At 39.5% G+C, this 23,033-nt stretch overlaps 1 protein-coding gene across 2 annotated transcripts in view; it reads right to left on the bottom strand.

Moving 5' to 3' along the window:
* AGPAT5 (1-acylglycerol-3-phosphate O-acyltransferase 5) overlaps positions 1 to 19,940 on the bottom strand; it is a 52,410-nt gene extending 32,470 nt beyond the window's left edge. The window contains exons 1-3 of one of the 2 annotated variants that reach the window (XM_030937704.1): positions 19,407 to 19,518; positions 13,460 to 13,544; positions 3,069 to 3,138 (exon numbers count right to left, since the gene is read on the bottom strand). Coding sequence is in view for 1 of the 2 variants with exons in the window: in XM_010381384.2 (XP_010379686.1) it covers positions 3,069 to 3,138; positions 19,407 to 19,625 (289 nt within the window). In the remaining variant the exon portion in view is untranslated. Of the gene's footprint in view, positions 1 to 3,068; positions 3,139 to 13,459; positions 13,545 to 19,406 lie in introns of both variants that reach the window. The other variant, XM_010381384.2, reaches the window with a different exon arrangement.
* Between the last annotated feature and the right edge of the window lie 3,093 nt (positions 19,941 to 23,033).

A 23,033-nucleotide genomic window follows, 5' to 3' on the forward strand; every position in this document is an offset into this window, starting at 1 on the left:
CCACTGACACACAGCCTGTTGCAGAACAGCATTTCTGCAATGCCGAACAGGAACCTGGGTCTCTCTGACTCCAAAGTCCGTGCCTTTTTATAACATTCTACTCACCACGCATGCTGTTCAACAAGAAAATTGATGCTTAAACCAAGAAAAGGGAACATTTCATGTGAATAAAAAGGCAAATAGTAGGCAGGGAGCGGTGGCTCACGCCTGTAATCCCTGCACTTTGGGAGGCCAAGGCAGGCAGATCACCTGAGGTCAGGAGTTCAAGACCAGCCTGACCAACATGGTGAGACCCCTGTCTCTACTGAAAATACAAAATTAGCCAGGTGTGGTGGTGCATGCCTGTAATCCCAGCTACTAGGGAGGCTAAGGCAGGAGAATGGCTTGAACCCGGGAGGTGAAGGTTGCAGTGAGCCGAGATCGCACCACTGCACTCCAGCCCAGGCAACAAGAGTGAAACTCTGTCTGAAAAAAAAGAAAAAATTGGCAAATAGTATCAAAAGTAGATTGTTGAAGGATAAGGGGAAGGAATAACAGTCACTGTATCCTGCTGACTCCAGAGAGAAATGAGTTAACAGAGACAGAGACAGAATGTAGAGACAAGGATGTGTCAAGTGAAAACAAGGGAAGAGAGAGACTAATTTAAATGTTAATTCTTTTGAGTATCAGGCCAGGAAACTCATTTATTCTGGCAAGCCTGGCAGAAGACAAACAAGAAAGTCTAAGCAGAACAGCAGTCTTTGAAATGTTCTTTCTGCTAATTACATTTTCAGAGATACTCCGCTGTGATACTTAATATCTCAGAAGGGTTTTACAAGGGTACCTAAACAGGATCGGACAATGAACCATGTCTATGGCTAGGCTTTAGGGGTCTCTGAAACCCTAAAACTACATACACATTTTTATATGCACATTTTTTCTAGGAAAAGGCTCTGTCATATACTGACTAAAGCCTGTAATTCTAAAGAAATTTAAAATCACTCCCCTAGTATTTTCCCAAGTTATCGAATTTTAAAAGGAAGGTTTTCAAAAAGCAGACTTCCCAAATCCTGCTGGGATCAGGATCTGGTGCCAGAGCAGTGATACAAAGTCACAGGCACTTGGAGCTAGGGTGAAGGGAAGGGGAAGCGGTTCTCTAAACTGATAAATGAAATTCAGGTCAGTGTGGTCTGAGGATGAAGATTATCCTTCCCATAGTACCTCTGGTCCCAAATACAAGTAGAATTGTTTTTTATTTTTGTTTTGCAATCTGTTTTTTCATAGATATTTTCTAGAAGTCCTCAATCTGAAGGAATATATATAAAAGCCAACATGTAGTAAGCATACAAATGAACAGTAGTAGTTATCATTATTGTCACTATCAGCAACACTTCCAGAAATGTTCAGAGAACTTACTCCACGAGTCACTACTAGAGAGCTCTGTTAATCGAGTGGTTTATACTGAAACCTGGACAAAGAAAAGCTGGCAGGGAAACTGAAGAAGGAATTTTAAGAGAATCCTGTTAAACAGAAAGACAACTCTACACGAAATTAACACTGGATCAATATAAAGGAAATGTAGGAAAATCAAAGCTATCAAGAGACATTCCCTGTACTGGGCCCACGGATCCCTTTTATTTGATATTTGAAACCTGGTAGACACATCCGTCAGCGGCAGGACAGGAACAGCAGAATGGTGTTAGAAGTAAAATGGCCAATATGTCGGCACAGACCAGAGTTATCAGCAGCACTGACCATTGGTTGACTGTTTTGCTATTTTTGCCGAGAGTGAAATGTAATTAGATAAAACAGTCTGAACCAGTCATATAATAAAGTTGGGGAAAACACACATATACATCAAAATTCCTATCAACCCCTTGTAGCTTCAACTCTTGTCCTATAAATCTGAATGTAATCATTACTTCACTAAATTGAGAAAAATGCACTTTAACTTCTTATACTTTCTATACCTCATCTATGGTATAAGTAATAAAAACCACAAAATCATGAAGAGACAGCGGACAGAAAGAAAATTTAAAAAAAAGTCACAGGCATAAGTGATTTCCCTTAAGAGTACTATATTGATCAGGTTGTTTTTAGCTTAAGAGTACTATATTGATCAGGTTGTTTTTAGCTTAAGAGTACTATATTGATCAGGTTGTTTTTAGCTTAAGAGTACTATATTGATCAGGTTGTTTTTAGCTTAAGAGTACTATATTGATCAGGCTGTTTTTAGCTTTGAGCTTCTAGGTATAACATTTTTTAAAGTAATAAAAATGGAATTTAGGAAGTATGCACCAAAAGTAGCTAGCTACAGGTTTGAAAACATAAGAAGTGGGATTTCTTGGAGGGCTGAATTATTTGGAGAATTAAAAAGTACCTTACCCAATGACAATTTCCTGATCCTGCTACTGTGCTACAATTATATTAAGATGTCACCATTGGGAAAAATATTGCTGAAAGGGTCATAGGACTCAATGTACTGTTTTGCAAATTCTTGGGACTCTAGAATTACTTAAAAATGCAAAGGTTTTTAGAAGTATCTTAACCTAAAGTATATACTGCACTATTTTGAAGACCAGTCCTCTGCAATTCCTCTGATGGAACAGTAGCAAACTAGAATTAAACCAAACCCATTTGAAGAAGGAAAGGAAGTGCAGACATTAGAAATGACTAGCATAGTAAGGAAATGAGTACTCACATACCAATACAGCCTTTCTGCAGCTTAGCAATCAAAAATGTAAAGTGTATATCTACACTTTGACCCAATGCTACTTCTAGAAACATCACTTACAAAAAGGATGAATACACTATTTAAAGAGCTACACAAAGGAAAAACAAACCAAGCAAGTAAGAAAATAGCTTACTTACATCCAACAGAGGGAGAAGGTAAATTTAGGAAAATTCATAGCTTTCAAGTTTCTGACTTTCCAAAAAGTAAAATCACAGAAATACAAGAACAGGTGTAATATCTGCACAGAAAATCGATGTTTTAAAAAACCCACTTCATTTAAATATAAGAATGGTATTTTGAATGCCCATGTGCCATCTGTAGAAAAACCTACGTTTCATGCAAATGAAATACAAACCTGTGCTTTGATGATTTGCTAAATATATTATATTTTCTTTATTTTTTGGCAAATCTCCATATAGCAATATCTAAAAAATAAAACAAAAAAAAAAACACATTACTTTGATATTTTAAAACATCTGTAATATACTGTAATATACAAAGGAAGACAATGTGAAGAAACTGATGAACGATGCTGTATTTCCATCCATGATTAACAAAAATTAGATTCCTCACAGGAGCCTCAGAGATCAAAACTGCTCATGTCCACAAAGCAGTTATGTATAGGACAGGTTAATGGTCATAAATTAAAATAGAATAATCAATATCCTCATGAGAAAAATATAACAAGCATTTATTGATTGCTAACAATATATAAAACACTGTTCATAACATAAATCTTCCTTCAAAGAGCCTACAATCAATCTAGTAAGAGACAGACATGTCCACAGGAACTGTAATGAGACATAATGCAAATACTATGAAAATATGATACTTTTTAATGTTTAAAATCTGTTTTTTCTTTTTTCAGGAAACTAGAAGGCTACACAACCTTTTTTAATTTTAAAGAACTGTAAACTGCAGAGCAGGAGGATTATTAGGTGGGATTTTGGCAGATGAGATGAAGGAAAATGTTCATGAGAATAAGAATGAATGGAAGCAGTGACCCTGGAGGCCTGTTGGGTACATGGGCAGTGTCGGGCTGAGGATCAAGGAGACCAGAAGGGTGGCTCTGAACTGGAATGCCAGAAGTCTTTTGAATTCCACGCTAAAGATTACAACTTTATTCTGTAAGTATGAGAGAAACATGGTTCCATGATTAGGACTCACTCCACCTCCACCAAGAACAGAGTTAAACAAAAGGGCAACTTCCAGCATGAGGCAGGAGCTGGCGAGAAGCACACAGTGGGCTTCTGGTCCACCAGCCAGTTTATTTTTAAACTGGGCAGTAGGTACACAGGTGTTCAATGTACCTGTATTAGTCTTTCTGCTGTTTTGTGTGTCTTATATATTTTAGAATAAATTTTTCAAGAAACTGGGAGTATACTTGTAAAGACTTAAAAGGAAATGGCTGCTAATGGTGTTAGGTTTTTATTCAGGGCATTTTTGTTTCTGCATCTTGTCATCATGGATTATGTAAGATTATAAATTAGCTAAGCCTTTTTAGATCTATCTTGTCCATAAGGATTATCTTTTGGTCATGACACTATTTATTAACATCTTAAAAAGACAGGAAAGAAAGGGACAATTAACCCAGCAACTTTGCAGACAAATGCACCTAGATAACATAAAGTTCTGGAAGCCAGGGATGTGACTAAAGTTTCCATTACTTTCTTTAGAAAGTGCACAGTGCTATGTATGTAGTATGTTTAAATATTTGCCCAGTGAGTTTTTATTCATAAAGTTTATCGATGGCATAAATGAGTAAAACCAATAGTTTGATCTGTTCAGAGTTAAAAGTGACATCCTGGCTTGTGAGTAAATCCCCATTATCTTACCAACAAGCCAGAATTGCATCAAGACCATTGAGTATGCACTGATTCAAAAGTTTTGCACAGGCCAGGCATAGTGGCCCACGTCTGCAATCCCAGTGCTTTGGGAGGCTGAGGTGGAGTGGGTGGGCGGGGGCAGTGGGGGCAGGATGGGAAGATCTCTTAAGCTCAGAAGTTCAAACCCAGCATGGGCAGCACAGCCAGACCCTGTCTCTACAGAAATATAACAAGATTAGCCAGGCATGGTGGTGCACACCTGCCCACACTCCTTCAGGAGCATCCAGAACACACTGCACACCTAATGACAAGTCCCCGGTCCCTTATGGCCTATGAGCTCCTCAATAGCCTGATCAGTTTTCTACCCCAAGAGCCTAGCACCAAGCTGGTTTTTAACACGTTTACAGAATTATTCTTTACACTTTTGTCACCAGTAGGTAAAGCTATATCTCATTTTCAAAATAAAGGTAGTTTCAGATTAAACATAAATAAAATAATTTAAGTGCACCAGTGACTTTTAAAGGCATCATTCTGTAAATCTAGTACTCATTTTTTAAATCACATTAGTTCCCTCTACAAATGTATCCTGCAAATAATTTGTCACTTCAATATAAGGCACAAGAAAACATGGCTTTTCTTTTTGTTTTTAATAACTCTTTAAGTAATTTTAAGTTCATTATAATTGCTTCTTCATAATTTTAGGTTCATCCACTTTTTAAGAACTCATCAGACATCCCCTACAGAAAAAAAATACTTTCTGTTTTCATTTATTAATTTCAGAGGTAGCCAATAAAAATGTTTCTGAATAACTATGTATCTTCATCACAACTGACAAACTAGTTATTCTGTTTTTGTCAAACAAACTTACTTACCTTGCACAAACTGGCTTTCACAAGAAGGCCTGAATTAGAAGTGGACTAGTTTCACCTCACCTTGATCACATTTATGTTGTTTTTAATTTGCTCTCATGATACATAAACTGCCTAATGACTCTTTTTTAATCTTAAAAACAGGTAGTAATATGGAATTTAAAGTAATCACATGCTTAACACCTTAGCCTCCAAAACACAATGTCACAGAGACATAAATACACAGCATTCTTTGTTAAAAAATATATATTCATTTATCTCAATAATGTCCATTTGCCTTCCACATGCAAAACCTGAAACATGATTTTTTAAAAAAAACTTCCACTGTTAAGTATAGATGATACTGTTGAAAGGAATCAGAGAATATGCCACACCCAAATATGCTACTTTGGCATTAGGATTATTTTGAGCTGAAGGCAGCTGAGACACAGCAGACACAGGAAGAGTTCTCTGCCCTCTCCCTAACTGCCTAAGGCAGGACATACATTTCCCTGTGGAAAGGTCATATGAATTTCCATCTGTAAAGGTGTTTCCCTGTCCCTTATTAGGAGACCAGAAACTGGCAAAAAAAACCTGCATAGCAAACCTTATTATCATACATTTCCCAGTCATTTTCCCACAATTTACCACCCCTGGGAGCTGAAATCCTCTTCTCCTCAGTCACTTCACAATTTATCAGCCTTTGTTAAAAATCACATACAAACCCATTCTTTAGCCAAGCACAGAAGGGCACAACTACAGTCCCTGCTACTCAGGAAGCTCAAGCAGAAGAATTGCTTAAGTTCAGGAGTCTGAGTCCAGCCCTGGCAACACAGCAAGACCCCCGTCTCTTTAAAATAAAGATAAAAATAAAAATAAACCCCTCCTTCCCTGTGCATGTAAAAATACTAACATCAATAACATGTGTATGCCTCTTCTCCTGTTAATCTGTCTCTTAATTCACAAGCCCTAGCGACCCTACGAGGGTAAAGGAACTGTCTGCTCTCCCCTGTACTGTAACATGAGAGCCACTAAGAGGTAGGTTCTGAAGTACTAGACTTGAATTAAGACTTGAATTAGAATCCTCATCCGTCACCTTACGATGAGAACTTGGGCAAAACATCCAACCTCTCCAGACCTATTTCTTTGCCTGTAAAATGAGTGTAATAATAGTAACTACTCCTCCTAGGATTGCAGTGAAATAAGTGAAACTATGTAAACTACTTCACACAATGCCTAGAACATAGTAACCATCTAAAATATGTTAAACTGTCATTAGTATTATCCAACGAAACAGAACTTTTTATTCAAAACTGTGTTAAGTGATTAATGGACAAGAGAAATAGCTAGCTAGTCTATCTCTCCCCACAAAGTCTTTGATTACATAGAAGTACAGCCATAAAGAATTTCAATTTGAATAAGATTACAATTTGAATAAGATTACATATACAATTTACATGGTTTATATAATTACTTGAACTTTTAAATGTATTTTTATGCCAATGAAATATACCACCAGTTAATCATTATAAGATTTCTGCTGTAAAACATACAAAAACTAGTCTTTTTCTACCCAGTTTAAAACGTTTCATTGAATAGTAAAATTATTATGCCCTTCTGAATTAAGATCAAAATAGCAAACAGCTACTTGCCCGATAATCAATACAAACACAATTATCATGCAATAAATGGGACCTAACAGATGACAAAGTTTTTTTTCCTTTTGCTTTCTTTAGCAAAGCCTTCTTCATAAGCTTTCAAAATAGCACTTCACATGCAAAACTGTAATGACTAGGTGTTTGGACCATCACGGCTCACTGCTCTCTCATTGTTCTTACCATGTCTAGTGAATAAACTGGCTGACTGCATTCAATGAGACACATGGCTGTTTCCATAGTAATAAGAATGCTGGTTCTTCCAACTCCAGCACTGCCAAGAAACAACAAGGGGTTTTTCCTTGCCATCCCTCTTATTTTGCACATGAAAAACAAAATCCAGAAAGTCATTGAATCATCAGGGTCTCCATGGTCAGGCCAACCTGTGTACTGGATCTGAGTGACTGATGACTCTCTTATTTTTCTCTTGGTTAAACAGCAGTGTGATCTTCCTGAAGATAAAGGCAGTGCTTCCTTCTTCTGAGTGGCAGAAGGCTTGGTAGCATCCATAGGATGAACTTCCTGTGGGTTCTGGCCAATATTGGGGTCATTTAACTCTGCCACATTCAACTTGTGTGGTCAACATTACAACCATGGAGAAAACTTGTTCCTAAGTCATCTGCCAAAAATCTGTTCAAGTGTGTGTTAACGCCCCTTGACAAGCACTGTTCTGACTTATAATGCTGGAATTGCACTGATGTAGTCTTCATTACCATTTAAAATAATCCATGTAGTATCATAAGGCAAACTATCTCTGCATCTATTTTTGGAAAGGTTCTAAGGTAACCTGGCAGCAGACATTGTCATTCCCAGTTTTTTTTTTTTTGACAAGCCGATCAAATTGTGTCCAGAATGTTCCAGCGGTAAGCCCTTGGCTAGCTGGATCACTGACTCCCACAGGAAATGGTCATCCTGGTGGACACCATCTAATGGGGCTTTCTCCAGAATGTACTGGAAGTCTGTTCCGTTTTCTAGCACTTCCTCCACTATATCATATGCAGCATAGGTAGAACTAGAAGCATGAGCTCCCCAGAATGTCTCTCACAGTTAGCTTTAATAAGCAAGACAACCCAATCATGGATGTGTCTGTAAAGTCCCAACCACTGATCAATACAACTAGGTCTTCTCTTCAATCGAGGGTCACCGAGTTCAAAGGTGTTCCTGGTGCTTCTCAGGACACGATCACAGACATATTCTGACCATATTCCCCTTTACATTGACTCCATACCTTCCATTTTCATCAGGTTCACTCTGATTAGAACAAAATGATCATGTAGAACACCACCATTAGGAGTAGATTTTTAAAGAGAAGATGTAACATCAATGTTTTATTAATATGATCTTCCAGATCTTGTTGGAAATGTAAATAATGAATTTGGTTCCAACTGTTTTTCTTAGATTGTTTGGGTGGTAAAGCCAGAGACTACCCATCTCAGCGGTGTCTTGTAATGGTGATGATTCCAGAGTGATGCTATCAGCTTGTGCTGATAATGGTGATCTCTGATTTGCAAATACTTTGGAAGAAGTGTGAACCACATAATCTACCAAATGACCAACTGAAGATGGTCATAATCAGGTTCCCTCTTGTATGAATGCAAAATTTTGATGAGTAGGAATTCCTGTTCCAGGTGGCAGCTGTGATGGAAGGCTTTATGTTTCTAATCTTTTCATCAGATATTGAATTCCTGCTTACTACTTCCCAATTCATTAATTTCCATGTCAATGGCTTACTTGAGTATCCTGCAAGTAGTTTGTCTTTATTTGCCTTTTCTTTGCCATACTGAACTAATTGAACTTCAGTTCTCCCACGGTGCATTAGGAATTTTGAACCTAATGTAAAATAATGTGCAAACAAATTATTTCTAGTTGGAAGTGGTCTGTCCAAACAGAAGAATATGTGATGTTCTAAACTTGCTTTCCACAAACGTTTACACGCTCTACAATTCATCATATTAAATCCTGATAATCTTTTTCCAGATTTATGCAAGCCATTTTCAAAGCTGAATAAAAAACTGTTTGCACTTAAAACAAATTTTTACAATCTTCAACCATGGAAAGGTACTCATTCGTAGTCTGTTATAAATCAGAATTCCTCTTGACGTCATTCCAATCATAATTTCATTGTTACTTTGATTCCTTGCATAGTGGAATTCAACTCCACCGAGTTCTAAGGTACTTGCTGTGTTTAGGTAATTAACTTCTGCTTCTCAAGGATATAAGCCTATATGTTGCTGATGTAATTTTCACAATTTCTTTTTCAAAATTTTGAGGATGATCAGGAATGAAAGAATAACCTGAGAGGTGGCCTAGCAAGTTCTCTGACTGACTGTAGTCTCCAAGTTTAGTCTGAACAGGAAATGAAGGAAAAGGGGCAGCAGTATCATAAGAACAGGGCAATCTTCCAGTAAGAATGTCTTGTTAAATTTGTAAAACATACTAGTAGTGGGCTATCCACGGAATCATCAGCCGCCTGTAAATCAACATAGTCTTGCTCAGTAAAATCAGGATGGTTGCAGACTACATCTAACAGAACTTGCCACTGATCATGTTTATTCGCACTGAAAGCTTACACAGTGTTTTCCAGAAGGATGTTATAAGCCTCTGTATGCTGTCTGTCTCAGGCCAACTCTGGGGCTTGTACATTGGAGATTGTGGGTTCTGCCAGCAGCAAATTGAAAATGTGAGGTCATGATTGTACACACAAGGTCTTTGTATCACAGCTGTGTCCTCTCAGCTGAAGAAAGAAAGCATCAAAGCCAGGCAGTGATGGGGAGCGGCATGTCTGCTCTACCGCCCACAGCAACCACGTCATGCTGTGGAACTGCCATGGCCTGCGCCACCCAGGAAGGCCATCAAGTTCTTTCTCACACACTCAGCATGCATGTGTCTTTTGGCACTGCCCTTATTTTACATCCTGTCTTTTGGTACTGTTCTTATTTTAGAGGGTGTGTTTTTTCTGAGTATCCATGATGTACCAGTCACTGAGCTAGGCAGTTCCACATATTATCTCATTTTGTCTTCAAAATAGCATGACAAAAGTATTCCATTTAAGGATGAGAATCTTGAGACTGAGAAGTTGACACTTACTCCACATGACATACGGAATGGCAGAGAAATAGGAATTACACCAAGGTTTCTCACTCCAAGATCCCGAAATCTTTTGACTGTGACAAAACTATTCTCTGCAAAAATTCCAAATAAAAAATGTCAAGTGAGACGGCTTCTCATACGTTAGAAGCTTATATAATTTTTTTCACTTTGAATATCAACCACGGAATTATAAGGAACCTGTAAAAAAAAATTAAAAACCAACAAAAAATTGTTTCCTACGTAAACACAAATTAAGCCCGGAAGCAATGCAGTATGAAAGTGCACCAAGAGCTGGCATTCACTACATCACACCCAACTTTTAGGTGAACCACCTGCTTACATACGCAACAGCCACCCAGTTAAGTAACCATCTGGACACAGTTGTATTCCTCCTTTATTTCCTCAGTTCTTTGTTTATTTCTTTAATCTGCGAACTATCTCGCCATCCATTCAAGTTTTCTTTTAAGTGACATCTTTCTGCACTGCTAAATTATGTGTTACTTTAGGGTAGAGACTATGCATTTTGTCAGTCTAGAACATTAGCACCTATTAACAGTAGGTGGTTAGCACTTAATATGTGGCTGGGACCTAATACGACTCTCCCTTCCAGGTATCATCACCCTCATTTCTTTCTGCCCCTGGAATTCTCATGCCAAGCTGGAGCACAGTAAAATCGTCTTCTAAATATTACTTACACTTACACACATATACAGTACTCTAAAATCTTCAAGCAACACTTTCTTATTTGGGGTTTTCATTTCTGGTGCCTACAGAGAAACAGAAGAAACAACATAAAACCTTGGAGAATTGCATAGGCTCAAAAATTACAAAAAGTACTGGTTTTGATTCACAGCTAAACCAAGGATTTTCTGCACTGCTGGCCGCGTGAGAATTCTTTTTTAACTTCTCTGACTTTGCTCATTCTGCCTTACTCTTGAGGGTGGAGATCATGTTTCTTCCTCCTTCATCTATTTAAGGAAAGAATGAATTGGACTCACTAGACCTGGGTACCCTGTTAGAACAAAATTTACCAACTAGTAATGCCATTCAAAAATCTCCATCCCTTAAAAGTGAGATTCAGCTACATTTCCACAGAAACACAAACTAGAATTCCCTAGAGTACTCCGCCTTTTCTCTCTCCCTTTTTCTTTTTTTTTGAGATGGAATTTTGCTCTTGTTGCCCAGGCTGGAGTGCAATGCTATGATCTCAGCTCACCACAACCTCTGTCTCCTGGGTCCAAGCGATTCTCCTGCCTCAGCCTCCCAAGTAGCTGAGATTACAGGCATGCGCCACCACGCTCGGCAAATTTTGTATTTTTAGTAGGGATGGGGTTTCTCCATGTTGGTCAGGTGGTCTCGAACTCCCGACCTCAGGTGATCCACCTACCTCAGCCTCCCAAAGTGCTGGGATTACAGGCGTGAGCCACCACACCTGGCCCTTTTTTTTTTCTTTTGAGACAGGGTCTCACTCTGTCGCCCAAGTTGGAGCCTCCATCTCCCAGGTTCAAGCGATTCTCCCACCTCAGACTCCTGAGTAGCTAGGACTACAGGCATACGCCATCAGGCCCAGCAAGTTTCTGTATTTTTTGGTAGAGATGGGGTTTCACAATGTTGGCCAGACTGGTCTCGAATGCCTGACCTCAAGTGATCCACCCGCCTTGGCCTCCCAAAGTGCTGGGATTACAGGCATGAGCCACACCGTGCCCAGACTACTCTGCCATTTTTGTTAAAAGAAAAACTAAAATCAAGTCATTCTCCCCTTTATTGCCATCTTCAAGAGGTTACAATGTTGCAGAGAAGATGATCCAAACATTAAAATATGATAATGTTATGTTAGTATTATATATGTGAATATTACATAAAAATTACCCTGACATTGAGATGGGGTAAGATCATGACAGATGGAGAAAAGCTAGGGCTTGAGCTGGAATTCCAGAAAGGAGCGGTCTAATGTGTGGAGGGGCGGCCCAGTAGGAAAACCGGGACTAGAATGAAACCAAGGAACGGAAAAGTTAACTGGGCAGAATTGAGACAGCTTCCAATGCCATGCTTCAAACTCCTCATGTTCATCATGTTATCAGTTGAAAATCTCTTTTCCCTAAACATTCCATGTTAAGTACGCATGTTCAAAGTAAAAATTCAAAGTAATTTTTATAGCCTTCTCCACTAACCCAAGCAAAGAGTTAAAGAGTTACTTTATCTCTCTGTATAGCAAAGCTAATAAACACATCTCTAATTTCAGTGTTATCCTATTTTGTAATTGGCAGTTCATGTCTTTTCTAGATGAATACCTTGAGAGTAGGGGTCTCATTTCAAGCAATATAACTACATTGCCAGGCAGAGCATCTTCAGAAAATGAGTGACTGAAACTCCTGGCTAGACTACTACAAATGTGAACCACAGGTATTCCCCTTTCCTTGTCTGTAAGAGGAAGAATGGTGCCTACCTTGTAAAGATAAAATTATTTACATAATAGAACAATACTTGCACACAGCAGCACTCACTAACTGCGACTGAGTGTGCTACTAACCCACCCTCTTCTTTTTCCTCCACGTTCAATCACAAAGTCCTATCAGCTACCACTGATATCCAAAATAGATTTGGAATTCTTTTCAATGTCAACATCCACTCTTTCCACTCCCCTAACCATCATTTCTCACCTGGATGACTACATTACCTTCCAAGCTTGCCCTTTTATAGAGCTCCACACAAATGTCACTTGCTCTGGAAGATTTTCCAAACCCCTACCTTGCACCCACCAGGCTAACCAACCTGGCACGGCACAGTAAATTTTCATTTTCTCGTTATTGTTTGTCTTCCCACACTAGAATGTGAACTCCATAATGGCAGGTATATTGTCTATCAAACATTGTATCCCTTGGTACCCAGCACAGCACCTGGAACAATGTGCACACGGGAATACCGCAGGGATTAAGGGATCTAGGTTCTAGAGATCCCTTACTGAAGTCATTACTTACTACTGAATTGTCTAACCACTAACATCAACCTCTAGTTAAGAAACCATAGTGAGAAAATAGTAAAGGAAAGACTAACTTCTGATTCCATTTGAGAAGCATCAGCTCCACAAAATTAGACAAATAAACAAAAGAGGGAAAGTAAACTAGGTGTATACGGAGTGCTGTTTTCCCCTGCCCTCCATCGTGATGGCACAGAGGTATCCCCATAGGTACACAGGTACATTTTGTGCTACTTTACTAAAAAACTCATCTAAGAAGTTCATTTAACTGAAGAATCTTCCCATAATTCAAACACCTACTTAAAAGCTCGTGGAAGAAATCTAAAGTTACACACCAAACTGGTACATACCTGGGAAAGGTGTACGTAGTGTAGGAGTAGGGGAAACTTTAACTTTCTCAAAATATTGTGGCAGTGTTTGAATGCATAATTGCATCTGTGATTTTAAAATAGAAAAATAAGGCATTAAAAAACTATACACCAATGCAACCTGAAATAACTGGTTTGTTCACAGAGGTTTATATTTATAAAGTGTAAAAATAGAGTTTTAGTTCCATTTCTTTAGGATTTTCCTCTAAGTCTAGCAAGTTAACCAGTTCCCTCATCAGAACTGAATTGTGTTAGACTGGAATTAATTTGATTGGGAAATGTTTAATTTCCTATACTAAAAGTTTTTATTATCCTGCTTAAACAAGCTAATGCAGAGACACACCCAAACCTACACAGTCCTATTACTCTCAGCTAAAGTAAAGGAAGCAATTTAAGATCTATTTAAGGTCTTCACATGAATGACAAATAAGCACAGAAGAGTAAAATTAAGGACACAAGCTACAATTCATATTCTCGTTAGGACTACAGATATCAGAGACGACGCTGGGCAACATTTTGGCAGAAGTGCAGAAAGAATGTAGAAGTGTCATAAAAGGGGGTAGACTAGATGACTTATAAGCTCCTTTCTCCAATTATTAGTAAACATGTTTCATTCTAATGAATGGCTGCTTTTACAGCAAGATTCAGAATATAAATTTAACTCATTAGGAGTTTAGGATGAATTTGATGAGTCAGTGCTACAAAAAGAAAGATCCAATTATAAATGGTCTCTAGATAAAAAGCCTTGACTGTTTCTGAGGAACTTGGAACAATGTTTCAGTTAAAAGTATGAATCAGCTAAACATGGTGGATCACGGAGGGATCACTTGAGCCCAGGAGCTCAAAACCAGCCTGGGCAACATGGCAAAATCTCATCTCTAACCCCTCCCCATGGCAAAAAAAAAAAATACCAAAAAAATTAGCTGGGCATGGTGCTGTGCACTTGTAGTCCAAGCTACACGGGAGGCTGAGGTGGGAGGATCACTTGAGCCCAGAGACAGAGGTTGCAGTGAGTGGAGATTGCACCACTGCCTTCTAGTTTGGGCAACAGTGTGAGATTCTGTCTCACAAAAAAAAGTATGAGTCCTTGGAGAAGTTAAGGGCATATTAGAGAAATGTCAAAATCTTAAATTCTTTATCTTCTTTCTTGTGTTTTTCAAACTATTTTACACTTAAAGCAGGTCAACTGAAAACCTAAGTTTATTTTATATAAACTTAAGAACTGTGCATTTTGTTATATTACATTAGCATCTGGGGAAGGGGGAATTAGCAGTCAGAGCCACTAATGTAAAATATATTCTGAAGAAAATTCCAAGTGTTACCAACTGATTTAAGCAAGATAAATTGGTAATTAAAATATTTATTAGGGGCTGGGCATGGTGGCTCACACCTGTAATCCCAGCATTTTGGGAGGCCAAGGCAGAAGGACCACCCGAGGCCAGGAATTCAAGAACAGCCTGGGCAATATAGCAAGACCCCATTTTTGCAAAAACTTTTAAAAATTAGCTAGAAATAATGGCACGGCAGCTGCTCGGGAGGATGGCTTGAACCCAGGCATTCAAGGCTGCAATGAGCCACGATGGTGCCACTGCACTAGAGCCTGGGTGACAGAAAAAGACCCTGACTCGTGTTGATAATTTTTTGGCCTACAAATTTCAACGATCAGTTTTCAGTATATTGCATAGGAATGGGGAAAAGAAATTTTTTAAAAAAGAAGCAAAGAAAAAAGAATTCTGATATCTGAAGACATTCTATTAACTTTTATCAGCTTCACAAAACATGCTAAAAATATTTTTCATTATTGATCATAACTATTACAGTTATTGTTTATGCAGCTATCTGAACATTTAAGATACATCTAGATTCCTAGGATAGAATTCTAGGCTATAAACTAAGATAAATCTAGTTTTACTTTAACTCACGATGATAGAATTTAAGGTAACTTCATTCCTTTTTCATGAGTCCCATCTACTCCTCTGCCAGTACTCCAACTTTCCTTTTAATTTCCCGTAAGATTTCCTTAAACTCCAGCTCAAGGATATACATATGGCCTCTTATTCTGAGTCTCTAAGCATTCCACATTCAAGTTACTTCCTATCCTACAGATAGGGCTTTTAAGTGGTAAACAAATCAAATACCAGTATATTCACCAAATCATACATAATTAACAGTCTTAGAAGTTAAATTACCTTTATCAAGATTTCAGTTATTTCCATATATATCATATATATGATATATATAAGTTAATTCTTAACTGATTCTGAAATTACCATCTTGTGATTAGATATATATCATATATGATATATTATATGTATGATTATATGATATATATGATTATATATGATATATATGATTATATATGATCACACATATCATATATAATCACACATATATAATCACAAGATGGTAATTTCAGAATATATGTATATAATCACAAGAATACATATATATATAATCACAAGATGGTAATTTCAGAATTAGTTAAGAATTAAAAGAATATCAAAATAGGAATAAGTTGAATATTATGTAGAATATAGATTTGTTCTGAAAATAAAACAGTTAATCAAATGTTCTACTTAAGGGATATGTGAAAGTAAATCTGTAAATAAGAAACTAAAAGATTATGGGAAAGTAAGTAAACTCACTACAGAAAACCAGGTTCTCTGTTAAAGAAAGCAGAGACCAAAATGCATTAATACATAAATACCTAAAGAAATAAGGCAAGTTAAACTAAGAAATAACTACAAAATACTGAATAGGCAGAACTATGGAGTTCATTATTGTGGTGGGTTGAAAGGCAGCCCCTCAAAAAATGTGTCCACATCCTAAGCCCAGGAACCTGTGAATGTTTTCTTATTTGGAAAAAAATAAGACTGCTCTTTGCAGTTACAATTAAATTAAGGATCTTGAGATGAAGAGATCATCCCGGATTATCCAGGTGGACTCTAAACCCAATGACAAGTATCCTTCTAAGAGAAAGGCAGAGTGAGACGTGAGGCAGAAAAGGTGGCAGCAAGGACTGTAAGGCAGAGGTTCAGTCACCAGAAGCTGAAAGCCACAAGAACAGATTCCCCTCTGGGGCCTCCAGAGGGAGTACAACTGAGCCTACGCCTTGATTTCAGACTGTTGGCCTCCAGAATCAGGAGAAATTAAGTTTCTTAAGCCACTTGGTTTGAGGTGATCTGTTTTGGCAGCACAGGAAAGTAACATTGATTCAAAAGTAACTTGAATCAATGCCTCTCAATATAGTAGAGAAACTTCAGTTGATTTTCAACGAGTATCAAATTATATTAAATATAAAAAAACTTTAAAAATTCTTATTACTCATTCTAAAGAAATAAATGGTGAAGAAAGTACCCATTTGAGTTTCAGCACCAATGAGAGATTCTGGAAGGACCTAAAAGGATAAACCAGTTGTAAGGAACAATTTTAGCAGCACTGACTGAAATATTTCTCTATCTCAGAGATACATATGAAAATAAACTAGTGAAATTAGGGAAGAAAAAGGCATTTACCCAGAATCCAAGGAAAATTCAAGTAAATTTGTTGGAAGCAGGTTTACCTGCCAAGCACAGATCATAAATCTCATGGACCTACTACTACTACTTCTTTTCAGCTTAAAAATTCTATGTAAAAGAAAATATTCTTCTGTAAGAACTACTATGAACCACTTATTTTTTTAAACCTAGAGTTGAAAGGCATAAAAATGTCATTTAAAAAATTTTTTATTTTAAAATGCCTCTTTAATATATATAAATTAATAAACTTTTTATTTAAAAAACTTATAACCTCTTAAATTACTAAAACTCCCTTCAGAAATGAGTCAACAATACTTTATACAGAACAAGATAATCATCCCTAGCCTTGCAAACGAAAGCTGATAAAAACAATTCAAGAAAAAAAGAGTATCCTAACAAAACAAGAACAGTAAGCTAAAAATTTTAATCAAAACATCTCAGTGACAAAGTTAATGGTACAAAGTCATAGGTAAAAAATACGGTGACAGAACGTCACTATAAATCTTTTTCCTTTGGGTCTTATGTTTGAAGATAGCTATTTATTCCTCTATTGGTTTAATCTTAAAAGAAACAATCAAAAATATTGAAAGGTAGCTTCGTGTACACAGGAAACCCAGATTCCAGAAAAAGACCCTAATAAATTCAAAATACCCTGCTCTCTGTTACTAAACAGAAAATAATTATTTGCCCCCTCCAAACAATAAAAATAAAAATGCAGGAACAAGAAACTCTTGGTTTTAAATTTTTATTAAATGTTCATAACCTGCATTTGAGGATCAGTGGGCAATCAGTTAGTTCTAGGATTCCTAAAGAACTTCATCAAGGAACACACATTAAACAAAATTTTGAATTATACTTAAGAGTCGTCAGGCATCCTTTCATAAATGCATGAAAATTATTGCTGGACGCCAGTTCCTTTGATTTGAATGGGGCAGGGGGAAATGATTAGATTAAATGTTTTCAAAATCACTTGCCAGGAAATCAAGAAGTAAATTGGACCTCTGAAGTCAGCAGTATATAAGGTAAGGTATGTAATTTCAGAAACACTGCTAGGTTTTACAGCCATTGAAAAAAATAAGAACTTGCCAAACCAAAAAATCCTTCAATGGTGTATTCTGCATCATATTGTGTACTCCTTGAACAAAAATAACATAACCCGCCACAGATAGAATTATTTTTTAAAGAGGTGAATGACTTTGTGTTCTGAGATTATATCTCAGCCCAGGCCAGTTGTCACGTGATGTGAAAGTAAAAACTTAATCATGATAAAACTCAGACATTTAGACAAACTTGGTGGAGTTACCATACAAAGGGAAAAAATTAGCTGAATTATTGAAATTTTTAAGTGAGGCTCATTTTAAACGTCAATTACCAGGAAACCATGATCTGGTACAGTATCTTTTTTTCTTTCCAAGGAGACACTTACAGATACTGGTTTAAATGGAGGCCCTGGCCTCTCCTAATTCCTTCCCCCCAAACAACTTCCAACTGGGACCATCAAGCGTCGATCAGCAGTGCAACTGCAAACTAAATATAGTAGCTGACTGACCACAGGGTAAAAACAGCTGCTGTAGGTGGAAAAAAAAGTTAAAAAGACAAAATGATACCGTCCCATTTTCCCCATCCCACCCTAACCCTACCAAGACAAGTAAAAGAGGACTAAGTGGACATTAGGAATAACCAAGAATAAAGCTGTTCTTTCAAACTGAGAAATAAAAGAAACATTCACATTTGTTATTTCTTATAAGACTTCAAATACCTACTGTTAAAGAGGGCCTTCTACTTTTATGGTTTCTCAAGTTTAATCTACGAATCCAATCTCTATAGAGAAACAGTAACAGAAAGAAAGTAATCAGACAACAGATCACCCACACATTTAAGCCCAGTTAAAGTTGGCAAGAATTGTATCTAGTTAGGTTTCTACCGTAACAAATGTATTTATTTCCTTGCCCAGCTTTCACTTGTCCTGTGGGAAGAACACAAGACCGAATTGTACTTCTGTTTCAAGAGAAGGTCATTGTAAAAGCGCACTTTGGAGTATAGACGTCTCCGATCTGTTCCAACATGACCACCTCTTTGGACCAAAGGCCAGAAACTGCTAAACACGTGCCCTATTTAAAACGTGCATCTGCACCCACTTTGCTAAGTAGCATCAGACCCAGGCGAGGGGCGGGGAAAGGGGCGGCGGGTCCCACTTGTAGCCTCAGGACGACGCGGCCACAGCTTCCTAGAGAGCCATCTCGGCAGACCCGCAGGAAGCATGCGGAGAGGAAGGCAGGGAGGCGGCACGTGCTCTCCGTGCTGGGTCCGCCGGGCTGGCCGGGTGACCCTCGCCAACCGGTGGGGAGCGGAGGGGTCCGCGCACCCGGGAGCTCGGGTGGACGCAGACCTGGGAGCGGTAGGCGGCTCACCTGGACCCCGGTGTAATTCTCGAAGAAGAAGAGCACCATGCTCTGGTAGACGCAGTAGAGCCGGTCGTCCAGCGCCTGGTAGAAGCGGGCGGGCAGGAAGGCGGAGAGCAGCCGCCAGACCCCCCAGGCCAGCACGTAGGTGGGCGCCGTGCCCAGGAGCACGACGCTGGGCAGCAGGTAGCGCATGGAGTACGTGTGGAGTACCAGGGACAGCAGCATCTTCTCAGCTCGGCAGCCGCGGGCTCCGCCTGCGCTCCCCGCCCGCCGCCGGGGCCTCAGTCGCGGCCAGCAGGCGGCCAATCACCGCCCGGGCCCGGGCCGCCGCGCCCGCCACCCGCTCCCAGCCTCCGCCCCCAGCCGCATGGGCCGCGCCGCCGCCGGGGGCCGGGTAGGCGAGTGCGGGGCTGCGTGCGCTGCTCGCGGCGGCCAGGCAAGGGAACCCGCGGCCCTCCCGGATCGACAGCTCAGGGATGCTCACACCCCATGACCCTCACCCATCGCCACATCCCCCTGCCGGGGGAGGGGCTCCGCGGCAATAACGCGCCTTCTGATTGGTCATCCGTTGCCATAGGTCCCCGTCGGCGGCAATAACACGCCTCTTGATTGGTTGATTTGGGCCGACAGTTAAAGTACAGCTACCTACCAGGAGCGCGGGCAAACCAGCTCCGGCCACTGCGCATGCTCCCCAGCTGGGCAGGCTGCGGACGCTGGAAGGGAGGTGGCGACTGGCGGAGCTAGGTGAAGGTGGGTGCGGGCTGGAGGAGGGTTCGGGTGACTCTTGTTCTGCTCCCTCGGCCGGACGTGCGCGCGGGCAGGTTTAAGGGGCGCTGGAGGTGCCTGGAACGCACACCTGCTGCTCACAGGCCCCTGGGCGCCGGGATGTACGCAATTAGAGCAGTGAGAAAGGGGGTGTTAGGATTATCAGAGGTCCCAGTCTTGCAGGCACCTGGGCCCAGGTCGAAGGGCAGCTCGGGTGTCCCCATCTGCTCACTGCCAATCCTTAGCAAGGGGACGCCGCTCCTCAGCCTCCCCTCTGAGTGCGCAGCGCCCCTCCTGCCCTTCTCTCTCTACCAGGGCGTTTCAGAATTAGGGTCCGTGTTTTTCCCATCACAGTAATGATGATAATTACATGTTTATGCATAGCGGAAGAACCACCCCGCAAGTATATTTCCATACTGTTTATTAGACCTTTTCAGAATTCACTCTTGCTTCATTTCCTCAGAGCCTGTTGGACTTGTTTCTGATTTTTTTTTTTTTAATAAGGAGCCTCTTTTTTTTTTTTTTTTTGTAGTAATAAAAGTACTTGCGTGCACGTATAGAATCCATAAAATTCATACTTTCGTAGCCTTCACTAAAAGCTAGGAAGGCTGGATAGCTGTTTTATTGATGTTAAAGCAGATCCACAGGCCTTCTGGATCTTTCTCCTCCCCTTTGGCTGCAGTAAAAATGGTTTAATATGTAACCCTTTTCAAGGATAGTTGTACTTTAAAAGAATGCCAAATGCTTTACCATATATATATATATTCCACCCCCCCACCACCACCACCATAATGGAAACTTGTGCTACCTTTAGGCAGGACGGCATTTCAGTGGAAAGTTCTAATCGGGACCAGGATGGTAGCTACTTTCTTTATACATGATTAACATCAAGTTACAACATCATTGGTAGATGGTGACTTTTGGGGACAAAGCCAGGTGAATAGAGATCTCTCAAGTAACAAGTATTTGAAGGCCAGCAGGAAGCATTACGCAATAGAAAGAGCTTCTCTTCCTTTCTGTGGCTGTCATTGCCCTGTACTGTAAGAAGCACTAGGTTTAGTACCGGAGGGAAAAAGTCACGGGTGTGGACAATGTGCACAACTCATGCTCCTTATGCTTTCTTTAACTGAGACCAGACATCCCTACACTAGAACAGTGTGTGAAAAGATAAAGCAGGTTCTGTGTTCATGTTAGGATTGCTATGTACAAAGTCAATAAATATGTGTTTATGTGTAAATTTGTTACTGTGAATCACCCCAGGTGTTAATCACCAAGTTGTAAAGTTTTGTTCAATGTTTGGCATGAAAACACAGAACTTTCTCTTGCTCCCTCTTTATCTCCAAACCCAGCTCCTGACTTATCAGTTATTCTCTGTGCTGCGCCCCCTCCTCTCTTCCTGTGAACAGTCACAGATCCACCCTCTCTTTCTGCCACTACCCGGCTCTGTTTTTCTGTTTTTTTTTCTCCCTTTTCAGTGCATACCTCTTAGTTGATAATCAGCCTACACCCTCTGCCTCCTTACCTTGTACTTTTGTTGAGCCCTTGCAGTCTGATGACCTTTTCCACCCCTCTACTGGAATGGTGCTTCTTTCAGAGCACAGCCGATCTCCTCCTCTGCATACCCTGCTGGGCACCAGTGGAACAGTGAAAGATGAAGTCTGTCTATGCCTTCCTTGTACAACATTTAACAAGGAGTTCCCTGTGGGATGAAAAGGGGACCTTCATGGTTCTGTGGGAGCATGTATCAAGGCAATCAATTTAGTCTGGAGACAAGGAAGACTTCTCAGGTGAAATGGTATTTCAGGTGAAGCTTGAGGGACTTAGTGGGCCTTCCACGGGAGAATGGTACATTTAAACGCCTGAAGCTGAGAAAACACCATATTCTCATGCTTAGCACTGGAGTGGGCCACGATGTTCTTTTTAAAATTTGTTGAGATGCCCCTTGAAAGAATGCTGTGTATTCCTATCACACATTCTTAAATTGATATTTAAATGTTTTTATCAGCTGGGCATGGTGGCCCATATCTGTAATTCCAGCACTTTAGGAGGCCAAGGAGGAAGGATCACTTAAACGATCTGTAGAGTGAGATCTCTACAAATATATATTTTTTAATTAGCTGGATGTGATTGTTCATGCCTGTAGCCCCAGCTACCCAGGAGGCTGAGTTGGGAGGATTGCTTGAGCCCAGGAGTTCAAAGCTGCTATGAGCCGTGATCACGTCACTGCAATCCAGCATGAGTGAAAGAGAAAGACCCTGTCTCAAAAAAAGGAGGGGGCTTTTAATGATAAATTTTAAAAGGCTTTTAATTATAAATTTAAGTAGTTACGAAAGAAGTTGTGATGAGTTGTGAATGATGTTTTGAAGATAAAGTGATTACAGAAAATGTTTAAATGTGTGCAGTGAGTTATAAATACTATAGTGATTTAATATCCACCCCATCGTTCCTTTCAAAAATACTGAAGCCTTGGACCAGTTGAAAATTTTGCATTGATCATTTTTCTCCCTGAAAATATTTTTATTTCGATTCTACCACAGGATTCTATCGTAAGTGAATATGCTCTATCCTTTAAAGTTTTTTATTGATCAGACTGTATCATTAGGGTTCTAAGAAGCAAATTTTCTTCTGGATTGAACTGTTACTATTATTAGCAATACACAGTTTAATCATTGTGTTTCACAAAATCTGACAAGGAACTGTAGGCAAAAAAAAAAAAAAAAAGTTTTACTAGAAATGTATCTCTTAATGGTCCCTTCATTAAAATAAATTTTCTCTGTTGGTGTCCTCAGGGTTATTATACCTTTCTACCTCAGCAGGGCAGCACCATGTAGTAAGATTTGGGATGTGCCAGGTGGGAGAGGAGCCATT

This window comes from Rhinopithecus roxellana, chromosome 9, assembly GCF_007565055.1.
Source record: "Rhinopithecus roxellana isolate Shanxi Qingling chromosome 9, ASM756505v1, whole genome shotgun sequence".
In the NCBI taxonomy this organism is placed as follows: domain Eukaryota; kingdom Metazoa; phylum Chordata; class Mammalia; order Primates; family Cercopithecidae; genus Rhinopithecus; species Rhinopithecus roxellana.